Source organism: Labrus bergylta, chromosome 11 (assembly GCF_963930695.1).
Source record: "Labrus bergylta chromosome 11, fLabBer1.1, whole genome shotgun sequence".
NCBI lineage: Eukaryota > Metazoa > Chordata > Actinopteri > Labriformes > Labridae > Labrus > Labrus bergylta.
This window is the reverse complement of record NC_089205.1, coordinates 31,079,101-31,096,054: the sequence shown is the minus strand read 5'-3', so window position 1 is coordinate 31,096,054 and position 16,954 is coordinate 31,079,101. Positions and strand designations below refer to the sequence as shown.

At 42.9% G+C, this 16,954-nt stretch overlaps 2 protein-coding genes across 3 annotated transcripts; both read left to right on the top strand.

The window, feature by feature from the left end:
- The first annotated feature begins 1,230 nt into the window (after nucleotides 1–1,230).
- LOC109976406 (zinc finger protein 431) lies at nucleotides 1,231–15,612 on the top strand. Of its 2 annotated transcripts, XM_020626529.3 has the most exons (6): nucleotides 1,231–1,638; nucleotides 5,831–5,993; nucleotides 6,530–6,843; nucleotides 7,890–7,941; nucleotides 8,232–9,264; nucleotides 14,216–15,612. In XM_020626529.3, the coding sequence occupies exons 1-6, from the start codon at nucleotides 1,480–1,482 to the stop codon at nucleotides 14,991–14,993; spliced, it is 2,499 nt and encodes an 832-aa protein (XP_020482185.1). In that variant the 5' UTR covers nucleotides 1,231–1,479; the 3' UTR covers nucleotides 14,994–15,612. The 2 variants fall into 2 exon arrangements, with proteins under 2 accessions (XP_020482185.1, XP_065816552.1); XM_065960480.1 differs by lacking the exon at nucleotides 1,231–1,638 and having other exon boundaries at nucleotides 5,852–6,390.
- On the top strand, nucleotides 4,947–5,817 carry LOC136180511 (tetra-peptide repeat homeobox protein 1-like; the record flags this gene model as incomplete). The annotated part of the gene is made up of 1 exon (XM_065960495.1): nucleotides 4,947–5,817. A coding segment is annotated over one exon (825 nt), but the record flags the coding sequence as incomplete, so codon positions are not given.
- Nucleotides 15,613–16,954: the final 1,342 nt, after the last annotated feature.

Below are 16,954 nucleotides of genomic sequence, written 5' to 3'. Positions count from 1 at the left end.
GAGAGAGGACAGTGGATAGAGTCAGAAACCAGAGAGAGAGAGGACAGTGGATAGAGTCAGAAACCAGAGAGAGAGAGAGAGGACAGTGGATAGAGTCAGAAACCAGAGAGAGAGAGAGGACAGTGGATAGAGTCAGAAACCAGGGAGAGAGAGAGAGGACAGTGGATAGAGTCAGAAACCAGGGAGAGAGAGAGAGGACAGTGGATAGAGTCAGAAACCAGAGAGAGAGAGAGAGGACAGTGGATAGAGTCTGAAACCAGAGAGAGAGAGAGGACAGTGGATAGAGTCTGAAACCAGAGAGAGAGAGAGGACAGTGGATAGAGTCTGAAACCAGAGAGAGAGAGGACAGTGGATAGAGTCTGAAACCAGAGAGAGAGAGAGGACAGTGGATAGAGTCTGAAACCAGAGAGAGAGAGAGGACAGTGGATAGAGTCTGAAACCAGAGAGAGAGAGGACAGTGGATAGAGTCAGAAACCAGAGAGAGAGAGAGAGGACAGTGGATAGAGTCAGAAACCAGAGAGAGAGAGGACAGTGGATAGAGTCAGAAACCAGAGAGAGAGAGGACAGTGGATAGAGTCAGAAACCAGAGAGAGAGAGAGAGGACAGTGGATAGAGTCAGAAACCAGAGAGAGAGAGAGAGAGCGGGGAATGACATGTGGAAAGGGGTCACGGGTGGAGGTGAACCCGGGCCTACCGCTCGAGACGAGACTCTCAATACATGGGACGCGCCCTGACCATTGCCCCACCAGCGCGCCTTCAAAGAGAAGAGATTTTAAACAGAAAAAATGGGTTTTGTCCCAATTCTCAAAAATGATTGATTATATTAAATTATATTGTTTTATGTTTTATTACATTATTTTATATTATTTTATATTTTATTACATTATTTTATATTTTATTATATTATTTTAGTTGAGGGTAAGGGCTCTTATTTGTGTAACGTTCTGTGTCTGTTTACTTCCCCCCGCACTCATTGTGTAAAACTTCACATAATTCCGAAGTATTATAATATCCGGTAAAGGCCTTCAAAATAAAATAACCCAAAAACTTGCTGATCGTTTCGACACTTTGTAGACTAACACTGCTAACAGCCGACCAGCTCCATGACGTCAAGTAGGGACCAGATTAGTGACGTCATGGAAGCTGTGATGTGTTTAATGATGAAGAGAAGTCGCCTCGGTACCTTATTGTGAAAGGTTAGTAAACCGGAGGTATACAGAGCGCCATGTTGACAGCAGAACACTTCCGGTTTGTTAGGATAGAAACTTACAGTTCCAGTTTGTGTTCGACCTTTTTTACCATCAGATACACTTTGATACCGAGACTGGACCGTAAACTGGACCCATACCGGACTTACACCGGACCACCGGGTCTGAACCCTTTCTTCACAGCCGGACTCACACCGGACCACCGGGTCTGAACCCGTTCTTCACAGCCGGACTCACACCGGACCACCGGGTCTGAACCCTCAGCTCCGGGATGCAGCACACCGACACCTTCCGCCGTCTGACCGAGCGGATCCTGGAGGAGGCGGCTCAGTCCGCCGTGTCCGTCCTCCTGAAGGACCGGGAGCAGCAAGAATGGGCAAAACGGGACGAGGGGCAGACGCACCAGGACCAGGACCCGGACCAGGAGCGGGTGAGGAGATGAGTTTTGATGTGTTTGAGAACATCGTTAAATTGTGTTCTTAACTCTATGTTCCTAACTCTACGTTCTTCACTCTACGTTCTTCACTCTATGTTCCTAACTCTACATTCTTCACTCTATGTTCCTAACTCTACGTTCTTCACTCTATGTTCCTAACTCTACATTCTTCACTCTACGTTCTTCACTCTATGTTCCTAACTCTACGTTCTTAACTCTATGTTCTTCATTCTACGTTCTTCACTCTATGTTCCTAACTCTACGTTCTTCACTCTATGTTCCTAACTCTACATTCTTCACTCTATGTTCCTAACTCTACGTTCTTAACTCTATGTTCTTCATTCTACCTTCTTCACTCTACGTTCTTCACTCTATGTTCCTAACTCTACATTCTTCACTCTATGTTCCTAACTCTACGTTCTTCACTCTATGTTCCTAACTCTACATTCTTCACTCTACGTTCTTAACTCTACGTTCTTCACTCTATGTTCTTAACTCTACGTTCTTCACTCTACGTTTTCACTCTACGTTCTTAACTCTATGTTCTTAACTCTACGTTCTTCACTCTATGTTCCTAACTCTACGTTCCTAACTCTACGTTCCTAACTCTACGTTCTTCACTCTACGTTCTTAACTCTACGTTCTTCACTCTATGTTCCTAACTCTACGTTCTTCACTCTACGTTCCTAACTCTACGTTCTTCACTCTACGTTCTTAACTCTACGTTCTTCACTCTACGTTCCTAACGCTACGTTCCTAACTCTACGTTCTTCACTCTACGTTCTTCACTCTACGTTCTTCACTCTACGTTCCTAACGCTACGTTCCTAACTTTACGTTCCTAACTCTACGTTCTTCACTCTACGTTCTTCACTCTACGTTCTTAACTCTGTGTTCTTCACTCTACGTTCTTCACTCTACGTTCTTCACTCTGTGTTCCTAACTCTACGTTCTTAACTCTACGTTCTTCACTCTATGTTCTTAACTCTATGTTCTTAACTCTACGTTCTTCACTCTATGTTCCTAACTCTACGTTCCTAACTCTACGTTCCTAACTCTACGTTCCTAACTCTACGTTCTTCACTCTACGTTCTTCACTCTATGTTCTTAACTCTACGTTCTTCACTCTATGTTCCTAACTCTACGTTCTTCACTCTACGTTCCTAACTCTACGTTCTTCACTCTACGTTCTTAACTCTACGTTCCTAACGCTACGTTCCTAACGCTACGTTCCTAACGCTACGTTCTTCACTCTACGTTCTTCACTCTACGTTCTTCACTCTACGTTCTTAACTCTGTGTTCTTCACTCTACGTTCTTCACTCTGCGTTCTTCACTCTACGTTCTTGACTCTGTGTTCCTAACTCTACGTTCTTAACTCTATGTTCTTAACTCTACGTTCTTCACTCTACGTTTTCACTCTACGTTCTTAACTCTATGTTCTTAACTCTATGTTCTTCACTCTATGTTCCTAACTCTACGTTCCTAACTCTACGTTCTTCACTCTATGTTCCTAGCTCTACGTTCCTAACTCTACGTTCCTAACTCTACGTTCCTAACTCTACGTTCTTCACTCTACGTTCCTAACTCTACGTTCTTCACTCTACGTTTTCACTCTACGTTCTTAACTCTATGTTCTTAACTCTATGTTCTTCACTCTATGTTCCTAACTCTACGTTCCTAACTCTACGTTCTTCACTCTACGTTCTTCACTCTACGTTCTTCACTCTACGTTCTTAACTCTGTGTTCTTCACTCTACGTTCTTCACTCTGCGTTCTTCACTCTACGTTCTTGACTCTGTGTTCCTAACTCTACGTTCTTAACTCTATGTTCTTAACTCTACGTTCTTCACTCTACGTTTTCACTCTACGTTCTTAACTCTATGTTCTTAACTCTATGTTCTTCACTCTATGTTCCTAACTCTACGTTCCTAACTCTACGTTCTTCACTCTATGTTCCTAGCTCTACGTTCCTAACTCTACGTTCTTCACTCTACGTTCTTAACTCTGTGTTCTTCACTCTACGTTCTTAACTCTGTGTTCTTCACTCTACGTTCTTCACTCCACGTTCTTTACTCTATGTTCCTAACTCTTCACTCTACATTCTTAACTATATGTTCTTAACTCTACGTTCTTCACTGTGTGTTCTTCACTCTATGTTCTTCACTGTATGTTCTTCACTCTATGTTCCTAACTCTACGTTCTTCACTCTATGTTCCTAACTCTACGTTCTTCACTCTATGTTCCTAACTCTACGTTCTTCACTCTATGTTCCTAACTCTACATTCTTCACTCTATGTTCCTAACTCTACGTTCTTCACTCTGTGTTCTTCACTCTACGTTCTTCACTCTACGTTCTTCACTCTAAGTTCTTCACTCTACGTTCTTAACTCTATGTTCTTCACTCTACGTTCTTCACTCTACGTTCTTAACTCTACGTTCCTAACTCTACGTTCTTCACTCTATGTTCCTAACTCTACGTTCCTAACTCTATGTTCCTAACTCTATGTTCCTAACTCTACGTTCCTAACTCTACGTTCCTAACTCTACGTTCTTCACTCTACGTTCTTAACTCTGTGTTCTTCACTCTACGTTCTTCACTCTGTGTTCTTCACTCTACGTTCTTCACTCTACATTCTTAACTCTATGTTCTTAACTCTATGTTCCTAACTCTACATTCTTAACTCTATGTTCCTAACTCTACGTTCTTCACTTTATGTTCTTAACTCTATGTTCCTAACTCTATGTTCTTCACTCTATGTTCTTAACTCTACGTTCTTCACTCTATGTTCTTCACTCTATGTTCCTAACTCTACATTCTTCACTCTATGTTCCTAACTCTATGTTCCTAACTCTATGTTCTTCACTCTATGTTCTTCACTCTATGTTCTTAACTCTATGTTCTTCACTCTATGTTCCTAACTCTATGTTCTTCACTCTATGTTCCTAACTCTATGTTCTTCACTCTATGTTCTTAACTCTACGTTCCTAACTCTACGTTCTTCACTCTATGTTCTTAACTCTATGTTCCTAACTCTACGTTCTTCACTCTATGTTCTTAACTCTACGTTAAAAGTGAGTCACAGTTGAAAAGAAGAATGAAGTTATGAAGATGTTTACAGAGTGGGCCAGCCTAATGTCTTCAGTTATTCCAGAGCGTAGGGGCTCTGATGGCGAACACCTGGTCGCCTTGGTAACCAGCCTAGATCTAGGAGCGACTGATGAAGCTGCTCTTGATGATCTGAAATCTCGGCTTGGAGCACACGCACACCAATCAGCTGAGAAAACATCGTAATAAAACAAAACTGGTCCTGGTCCTGGTCCTGATCCTATTCCTGGCCCTATTCCTGGTCCTAGGCCTGGTCTTATTCCTGGTCCTAGGCCTGGTCCTATTCCTGGTCCTATTCCTGGTTCTGGTCCTAGGCCTGGTCCTATTCCTGGTCCTAGTCCTGGTCCTATTCCTGGTCCTAGTCCTGGTCCTATTCCTGGTCCTATTCCTGGTCCTAGTCCTGGTCCAAGTCCTGGTCCTAGGCCTGGTCCTGGTCCTATTCCTGGTCCTATTCCTGGTCCTAGGCCTGGTCCTGGTCCTATTCCTGGTCCTGGTCCTGGTCCTATTCCTGGTCCTATTCCTGGTCCTGGTCCTAGTCCTGGTCCAAGTCCTGGTCCTGGTCCTGGTCCTATTCCTGGTCCTATTCCTGGTCCTATTCCTGGTCCTGGTCCTAGGCCTGCTCCTGTTCCTATTCCTGGTCCTATTCCTGGTCCTGGTCCTATTCCTGGTCCTATTCCTGGTCCTAGGCCTGGTCCTATTCCTGGTCCTAGTCCTGGTCCTAGTCCTGGTCCTAGTCCTGGTCCTATTCCTGGTCCTATTCCTGGTCCTAGTCCTGGTCCAAGTCCTGGTCCTAGGCCTGGTCCTGGTCCTATTCCTGGTCCTATTCCTGGTCCTAGGCCTGGTCCTGGTCCTATTCCTGGTCCTATTCCTGGTCCTGGTCCTAGGCCTGGTCCTGTTCCTATTCCTGGTCCTATTCCTGGTCCTATTCCTGGTCCTGGTCCTATTCCTGGTCCTAGGCCTGGTCCAGTTGGTTTAGTTCTTAAATGGTCGGATGTCCTGAGAGAAGTCTCAGACAGTTAGCAGCGAGCTTCCTTCTTTTTAAGGAAAAACAAAAAGATGATGATGCGTTTCCTGTGCAGGCCCGACTCTCCACCGTCTTGAACGCCATGAGCAGAGAAGCTGCCCGTCAGATCTGCAGAGTGTTCAAAGAGCTTTACAGCAGCCTGCGGAGGGATACAGTGGAACACCTGGAGTCTGAGCTCAAGGCCAAGACCAGCACGCAGTCTAAAACCAAACCTTCAGGTAAGTCTCAAATATCCTGCTGAACCTGAACACATCTTTAATACAGGTGTCTTAAATAGAAATGTGACGTTAGTACAAAATGATTACTCCATTACATTGTCACATAACTACTGTCTTCTGATTGGCTGGCGGTCGGAGAGTTACATTTGTATCCACAGGTTAACACAAACAACACACTGAACGCAGGTAAACACAGACAACACACTGAACACAGGTGAACACAGGTGAACACACACAACACACTGAACACAGGTGAACACCTACTGCAGAGATAAACACAGGTGAACACCTACTGCAGAGATAAACACAGGTGAGCACCTACAGCAGAGAGAAACACAGGTGAACACCTACAGCAGAGAGGAACACAGGTGAGCACCTACAGCAGAGAGAAACACAGGTGAGCACCTGTAACTGAGATTAATTTAGAATCTGATTCAATTTTAGATTTCAAACAAAATCTGGAACTTTTATTTTGAAGCTTCACTTTGATAAAGGGGTTATATCGTGTTTGTGTTTTCCATTTACCTTTTCTTTAGTTGGCCCCGCCCACTCCCTGGACATCAATCCACCAGGTGGCAACCCTGCTACACCTGCCGTCGCCATGCTCAACTCAGCCAAGTCAAGTGGAAGCAGAGGAAAATCTGAGGTACCTCTGGTCACCATCAGCCATCTTCTGAAAGGACCAATCACAGGCCAGAGCTGTCCCGTCACTAATGCTAAACCTGCAGCTGATGCGCATCGGAATAAACAACCCTCCATGACATCACTTCCTGTAGCTAATAATCAGCCAAACAGAGAGACGTCAGGCCAAGAAGACACGCCAACCACAGAAGAAGAACTGGCTGATGATGTAAGTATTTCATTGATCGGGTTAGGGTGGCTTTGTTTTTGAGACTGATTTGTAGAAAGCTGTATTTTATAATATTTAATTAATGATCAATCAAGAGTTAACTCATTATCAACTAACCATCAACTAATCATTAACTAACCATTAACTAACATTAACTAATCATTAACTAACCAATAACTAATCATTAACTAACCATCAACTAATCATTAACTAACCAATAACTAATCATTAACTAACATTAACTAATCATTAACTAACCATTAACTAACATTAACTAACCATTAACTAACATTAACTAATCATTAACTAACCATTAACTAACCATCAACTAATCATTAACTAACCAATAACTAATCATTAACTAACCATTAACTAACATTAACTAATCATTAACTAACCATTAACTAACATTAACTAACATTAACTAACCATTAACTAACATTAACTAATCATTAACTAACCAATAACAAACCATTAACTAACATTAACTAACCATTAACTAACCATTAACTAACATTAACTAATCATTAACTAACCATTAACTAACCAATAACTAATCATTAACTAATCATTAACTAACCATTAACTAACATTAACTAATCATTAACTAACCAATAACAAACCATTAACTAATCATTAACTAACCAATAACAAACCATTAACTAACCATCAACTAATCATTAACTAACCAATAACTAATCATTAACTAACATTAACTAATCATTAACTAACCATTAACTAACCATTAACTAACATTAACTAATCATTAACTAACCAATAACAAACCATTAACTAACCATTAACTAACATTAACTAATCATTAACTAACCAATAACTAATCATTAACTAACCATTAACTAATCATTAACTAACATTAACTAATCATTAACTAACCAATAACAAACCATTAACTAATCATTAACTAACCAATAACAAACCATTAACTAATCATTAACTAATCATTCATAAATCCATGAACAATAAATTCTTGATTAATGTCTGACAAAGAAACACTGATGACCATCCAATCTCTCTTCACATTTCAGAAAACAATGAAGACGGACTGTTTGGGAGAGACATCACCTGAGAGACACCCAGGTGAGACAGGTAACAGACAGGTGAGACAGGTAACAGACAGGTGAGACAGGTAACATACAAATGAGACAGGTAACGGACTGGTGAGACAGGTAACGGACTGTTGAGACAGGTAACAGACAGGTGAGACAGGTAACGGACAGATGAGACAGGTAACAGACAGGTGAGACAGGTAACGGACAGATGAGACAGGTAACGGACAGATGAGACAGGTAACGGACAGGTGAGACAGGTGTGTAAGAAGACTTAGTTGCGCCTGGTCTCTCTGAATGTTTCATATTTACTTTCTCAAGCTTTGGAGGAGGAGCAGAGTGAGGAGCAGACGGGGCTGCAGAGTGAGGAGCAGACGGGGCTGCAGAGAGAGGAGCAGACGGGGCTGCAGAGTGAGGAGCAGACGGGGCTGCAGAGTGAGGAGCAGACGGGGCTGCAGAGTGAGGAGCAGACGGGGCTGCAGAGAGAGGAGCAGACGGGGCTGCAGAGAGAGGAGCAGACGGGGCTGCAGAGTGAGGAGCAGACGGGGCTGCAGAGAGAGGAGCAGACAGGGATTGAGATTGTGGAGGAGATTGTGGAGGAGCAGCTGAAGGAGCAGCAGAGGAGGAGGAGGAGGGAGCTGTATAAAGAGAAGAGGTTCTTCTGTGAGCTCTGTAACAAAGGTTTCCATCAGAATCACCAGCTGAGGAAACACGTTTCCAGTCATGTCAAACCATTCCCCTGCAGCTCCTGTGACAGAGGTTTCTTTAAAGCTTCAAGCTTGCAGCGCCACCTGCTGGTCCACCAGCTGAGTGAGGCCCGGGAGAGCGACCCCGACCGCCTGCTGCGCTGCGACCAGTGTGACAGGAAGTTCGATCGACTGCGACAGCTCCGGGTCCATCAGGCGTCTCACCGGCTGCAGAAATCGCCTCTGAAGTGTAACGTGTGCGAGCGCAGCTTCATGTCCGCCGGCTCCCTCAGGTACCACCAGGTGTCCCACGCCCAGGTGAAGCCCTTCACATGTGGCGCCTGTGGGAAAGGCTTCACCAGGAAGAAGAGCCTCCAAGAGCACCAGACCATCCACACCGGCGCCAGGCCGTACCGCTGCCCCACCTGCGGGAAGAACTTCTCCACAGCTGGAAACCTGCGCGTCCACCAGAGGTCGCACTCTGACGAGCGGCCGCACAAGTGCAGCGAGTGTGACAAAGCCTTCAAGTGTAAGATGGGTCTGCTGCAGCACCGACTCGTCCACTCAGGAGAGAAACCCTTCATGTGTCAGACCTGCGGCCTGAGCTTCAGCCTCAAGTACAACTTCCAGAGACACCTGCGTCTCCATAACGGAGAGAAACCATACAGGTAACCGAGTAGGTCACCTGTGTAACTACTACGCCTTATCATTAATCTGATAACACATCTGTCCTACATCATTAATCTGATAACACACCTGTCCTACATAACCTGTCCTACATCATTCATCTGATAACTCACCTGTCCTACATCATTAATCTGATAACTCACCTTTCATAAATCATTGATCTGATAACTCACCTGTCCTACATAACCTGTCCTACATCATTCATCTGATAACTCACCTGTCCTACATCATTAATCTGATAACACATCTGTCCTACATCATTAATCTGATAACACATCTGTCCTACATCATTAATCTGATAACACACCTGTCCTACATCATTAATCTGATAACACATCTGTCCTACATCATTAATCTGATAACACACCTGTCCTACATCATTAATCTGATAACACACCTGTCCTACATCATTAATCTGATAACACATCTGTCCTACATCATTGATCTGATAACTCACCTTTCATAAATCATTGATCTGATAACTCACCTGTCCTACATCACCTGTCCTACATCATTGATCTGATAACACACCTGTCCTACATCATTAATCTGATAACTCACCTGTCCTACATGATAACACACCTGTCCTACATCATTAATCTGATAACACATCTGTCCTACATCATTAATCTGATAACACATCTGTCCTACATCATTAATCTGATAACACACCTGTCCTACATCATTAATCTGATAACACACCTGTCCTACATCATTAATCTGATAACACATCTGTCCTACATCATTGATCTGATAACTCACCTTTCATAAATCATTGATCTGATAACTCACCTGTCCTACATCACCTGTCCTACATCATTGATCTGATAACACACCTGTCCTACATCATTAATCTGATAACTCACCTGTCCTACATGATAACTCACCTGTCCTACATAACCTGTCCTACATCATTCATCTGATAACTCACCTGTCCTACATCATTAATCTGATAACTCACCTGTCCTACATCATTAATCTGATAACACATCTGTCCTACATCATTAATCTGATAACACATCTGTCCTACATCATTAATCTGATAACACACCTGTCCTACATCATTAATCTGATAACACATCTGTCCTACATCATTGATCTGATAACTCACCTTTCATAAATCATTGATCTGATAACTCACCTGTCCTACATCACCTGTCCTACATCATTGATCTGATAACACACCTGTCCTACATCATTAATCTGATAACTCACCTGTCCTACATGATAACACACCTGTCCTACATAACCTGTCCTACATCATTGATCTGATAACTCACCTGTGTTACATCATTAATCTGATAACTCACCTGTCCTACATCATTAATCTGATAACTCACCTGTCCTACATCATTGATCTGATAAGACACCTGTCTTACATCATTAATCTGATTACACACCTGTCCTACATCATTGATCTGATAAGACACCTGTCTTACATCACCTGTCCTACATCATTAATCTGATAAAACACCTGTCCTACATCATTAATCTGATTACACACCTGTCCTACATAACCTGTCCTACATCATTAATCCGATAACTCACCTGTCCTACATCACCTGTCCTACATCATTAATCTGATAAAACACCTGTCCTACATCATTAATCCGATAACTCACCTGTCCTACATGATAACACACCTGTCCTACATCATTAATCTGATTACACACCTGTCCTACATAACCTGTCCTACATCATTAATCCGATAACTCACCTGTCCTACATCACCTGTCCTACATCATTAATCCGATAACTCACCTGTCCTACATGATAACACACCTGTCCTACATCACCTGTCCTACATCATTAATCTGATAACACACCTGTCCTACATCATTAATCCGATAACTCACCTGTCCTACATGATAACACACCTGTCCTACATCATTAATCTGATAACACACCTGTCCTACATCATTAATCCGATAACTCACCTGTCCTACATCATTAATCTGATAACACACCTGTCCTACATCATTAATCCGATAACTCACCTGTCCTACATGATAACACACCTGTCCTACATCACCTGTCCTACATCATTAATCTGATTACACACCTGTCCTACATAACCTGTCCTACATCATTAATCTGATAACTCACCTGTCCTACATCATTGATCTGATAAGACACCTGTCTTACATCATTAATCTGATTACACACCTGTCCTACATCATTGATCTGATAAGACACCTGTCTTACATCACCTGTCCTACATCATTAATCTGATAAAACACCTGTCCTACATCATTAATCTGATTACACACCTGTCCTACATAACCTGTCCTACATCATTAATCCGATAACTCACCTGTCCTACATCACCTGTCCTACATCATTAATCTGATAAAACACCTGTCCTACATCATTAATCCGATAACTCACCTGTCCTACATGATAACACACCTGTCCTACATCACCTGTCCTACATCATTAATCTGATTACACACCTGTCCTACATAACCTGTCCTACATCATTAATCCGATAACTCACCTGTCCTACATCACCTGTCCTACATCATTAATCCGATAACTCACCTGTCCTACATGATAACACACCTGTCCTACATCACCTGTCCTACATCATTAATCTGATAACACACCTGTCCTACATCATTAATCCGATAACTCACCTGTCCTACATGATAACACACCTGTCCTACATCATTAATCTGATAACACACCTGTCCTACATCATTAATCTGATAACACACCTGTCCTACATCATTAATCCGATAACTCACCTGTCCTACATGATAACACACCTGTCCTACATCACCTGTCCTACATCATTAATCTGATTACACACCTGTCCTACATAACCTGTCCTACATCATTAATCCGATAACTCACCTGTCCTACATGATAACACACCTGTCCTACATCACCTGTCCTACATCATTAATCTGATAACACACCTTTCATAAATCATTGATCTGATAACTCACCTGTCCTACATAACCTGTCCTACATCATTCATCTGATAACTCACCTGTCCTACATCATTAATCTGATAACACACCTGTCCTACATAACCTGTCCTACATCATTAATCCGATAACTCACCTGTCCTACATGATAACACACCTGTCCTACATCACCTGTCCTACATCATTAATCTGATAACACACCTTTCATAAATCATTGATCTGATAACTCACCTGTCCTACATAACCTGTCCTACATCATTCATCTGATAACTCACCTGTCCTACATCATTAATCTGATAACACATCTGTCCTACATCATTAATCTGATAACACACCTGTCCTACATCATTCATCTGATAACACATCTGTCCTACATCATTAATCTGATAACACATCTGTCCTACATCATTAATCTGATAACACATCTGTCCTACATCATTAATCTGATAACACATCTGTCCTACATCATTAATCTGATAACACACCTGTCCTACATCATTAATCTGATAACACATCTGTCCTACATCATTAATCTGATAACACACCTGTCCTACATCATTAATCTGATAACTCACCTGTCCTACATCATTAATCTGATAACACATCTGTCCTACATCATTAATCTGATAACACATCTGTCCTACATCATTAATCTGATAACACACCTGTCCTACATCATTAATCTGATAACACATCTGTCCTACATCATTAATCTGATAACACACCTGTCCTACATCATTGATCTGATAACTCACCTTTCATAAATCATTGATCTGATAACTCACCTGTCCTACATCACCTGTCCTACATCATTGATCTGATAACACACCTGTCCTACATCATTAATCTGATAACTCACCTGTCCTACATGATAACACACCTGTCCTACATAACCTGTCCTACATCATTGATCTGATAACTCACCTGTGTTACATCATTAATCTGATAACTCACCTGTCCTACATCATTAATCTGATAACTCACCTGTCCTACATCATTGATCTGATAAGACACCTGTCTTACATCATTAATCTGATTACACACCTGTCCTACATCATTGATCTGATAAGACACCTGTCTTACATCACCTGTCCTACATCATTAATCTGATAAAACACCTGTCCTACATCATTAATCTGATTACACACCTGTCCTACATAACCTGTCCTACATCATTAATCCGAGAACTCACCTGTCCTACATCACCTGTCCTACATCATTAATCTGATAAAACACCTGTCCTACATCATTAATCCGATAACTCACCTGTCCTACATGATAACACACCTGTCCTACATCACCTGTCCTACATCATTAATCTGATTACACACCTGTCCTACATAACCTGTCCTACATCATTAATCCGATAACTCACCTGTCCTACATCATTAATCCGATAACTCACCTGTCCTACATGATAACACACCTGTCCTACATCACCTGTCCTACATCATTAATCTGATAACACACCTGTCCTACATCATTAATCCGATAACTCACCTGTCCTACATGATAACACACCTGTCCTACATCATTAATCTGATAACACACCTGTCCTACATCATTAATCTGATAACACACCTGTCCTACATCATTAATCCGATAACTCACCTGTCCTACATGATAACACACCTGTCCTACATCACCTGTCCTACATCATTAATCTGATTACACACCTGTCCTACATAACCTGTCCTACATCATTAATCCGATAACTCACCTGTCCTACATCACCTGTCCTACATCATTAATCCGATAACTCACCTGTCCTACATGATAACACACCTGTCCTACATCACCTGTCCTACATCATTAATCTGATAACACACCTGTCCTACATCATTAATCCGATAACTCACCTGTCCTACATGATAACACACCTGTCCTACATCATTAATCTGATAACACACCTGTCCTACATCATTACCTTAAGAACACTCTTGTTGTCTACACAGTCTTGATGTTTTTCTTCTCTGCCCCCCCTCCCGTCTTGCCTCAGGTGTGATAAATGTGGAGAGCGCTTCACGGGTACCTGGGCGTTGAAGACCCACATGCAGGTGCACGGCGTGGAGAAGACGTTCATGTGCGACCTCTGTGGGAAGACGTTTTTCTATAACTGTCAGCTGCAGAAGCACCAGCGGCTTGTCCACTATGAAAAGGTTCGAGAGCGTGCGGTGAGACGGAGGGCGGCCGTGGTGAAACCGTTCAGCTGTGACACCTGTCTGAAGACCTTCAGTACCGTGACGGTGCTGAAGACACACGAAAAGAGCCACGCTGAGAACAAAGAGTTCACCTGTGACACCTGCGGGAAGTCGTTCCACCTGCGACACCTGTACCTGTACCACATGAGGCAGCACAGCGGCGACCGCCCGTACGTCTGCGGCGTCTGCCAGAAAGGCTTCTTGCTCATGACGCAGCTGAAGCAGCACGAGCTCCTGCACACGGGAATCAAACCGCACAGGTGTGACGAGTGTGGAAAAGAGTTCAGGACATCTCAGAACTTCCACCGCCACCGCCTGGTCCACACCGGAGAGAAACCCTACGAGTGCACTGTGTGCAGCAAGAAGTTCAGGCAGTCCAACCAGCTCAAGTCTCACATGCAGATCCACACCGGGGTGAAGCTGTACACCTGCGATGGCTGTGGGCGTGGCTTCTCTGACTCCCGCCAGATGAAGAAACATCGTTGTGGAGACGAGTGTGACAGGCTGGAGTCAGGCAGCAGACGCAGAAAACAGAAGAACCTTTTTCCGTGGTCGGAGACTTTCACAAATGAATAACATGATAACATAATCCTTCTGATTCCCAGTCAGATTAGTTTAGCATAAAGACTGAAAACAGGCGCTAACTGTTAGCCTCGGTCTGTCCAAAGACCCAAAGTGCACCGATCAGCTGGTTGGTTTCTTTCAGACAGAGGGTGTACTGTCCCTTTAAAAGATCTCACAATGTTTTTAATATGTAACGACAAAAAGTGATAAACCCGACCTTAGTTTTGTATACATGTTGGTTTCTGAATGACTGACTCACCTGCAGCAGGTTTTTGAGATATTCTCTTTATTACTAGACAGAACAAAAATAGTGCTTGAGAACACCTGAGATCACCTGAGATCACCTGAGACCACCTGAGATCACCTGAGATCATCTGAGAACACCTGAGATCACCTGAGAACACCTGAGATCATCTGAGATCATCTGAGATCACCTGAGAACACCTGAGGTCATCAGAGATCATCTGAGAACACCTGAGATCATCTGAGATCACCTGAGAACACCTGAGATCATCAGAGATCGAATAATGTGGTTATTTCTGCCCCTGTTGAAATCCAAAGTAAACATTTTCCTCTGTTGAAAGTCCTCTTCCTGTTTTCTTTCACAATAAAGGGCCCAGTTCACTCAAAATATTCTGATCTGTCTGATCTGTTACACCAAGCAGAAACCTCAAGTGTTAAAAAATGAAGCTGATGTTAGAGATCAAAATCCTGCAGTTCCTGGAGTGTCCACTAGAGGCTGGCTGCAGAAGCACAGGAAGTCACATACACACCCATTCTAAAAAGCCTGTTTTTACAGCAGAGATGAACATGTTTACAGCCTGGTTCAAAAAACCAAATAGGTGTGATTAGCTCATGTCTGGATGGACACACACTGTACGGGGGGTGAATGTTTTGATGACTCATCAGTTTTGATTTGATGAAGGATAAGAGTTATTCACAATAAGGCGTGTAGCTGACCTGATTGACAGGTGGGCGCGGTGTAACGGTTTGTCAGGAGGTTTAAAACCCGCCTCAGCTCCAGCTCTCAGCCTGTCGTTAGGTTGACTGAAAGTTAGGCAACAGAACACACAGCAATCTGTCTCCAGTCTGTAAAACAACACAGCAATCTGTCTCCAGTCTGTAAGACAGCACAGCAATCTGTCTCCAGTCTGTAAGACAACACACAGCAATCTGTCTCCAGTCTGTAAAACAACACAGCAATCTGTCTCCAGTCTGTAAGACAACACAGCAATCTGTCTCCAGTCTGTAAGACAGCACAGCAATCTGTCTCCAGTCTGTAAAACAACACACAGCAATCTGTCTCCAGTCTGTAAGACAACACAGCAATCTGTCTCCAGTCTGTAAGACAACACAGCAATCTGTCTCCAGTCTGTAAGACAACACACAGCAATCTGTCTCCAGTCTGTAAGACAACACACAGCAATCTGTCTCCAGTCTGTAAAACAACACAGCAATCTGTCTCCAGTCTGTAAGACAACACAGCAATCTGTCTCCAGTCTGTAAGACAACACACAGCAATCTGTCTCCAGTCTGTAAGACAACACACAGCAATCTGTCTCCAGTCTGTAAAACAACACAGCAATCTGTCTCCAGTCTGTAAGACAACACAGCAATCTGTCTCCAGTCTGTAAGACAACACACAGCAATCTGTCTCCAGTCTGTAAGACAACACACAGCAATCTGTCTCCAGTCTGTAAAACAACACAGCAATCTGTCTCCAGTCTGTAAGACAGCACAGCAATCTGTCTCCAGTCTGTAAGACAACACACAGCAATCTGTCTCCAGTCTGTAAAACAACACAGCAATCTGTCTCCAGTCTGTAAGACAACACAGCAATCTGTCTCCAGTCTGTAAGACAACACAGCAATCTGTCTCCAGTCTGTAAGACAACACACAGCAATCTGTCTCCAGTCTGTAAGACAACACACAGCAATCTGTCTCCAGTCTGTAAGACAACACAGCAATCTGTC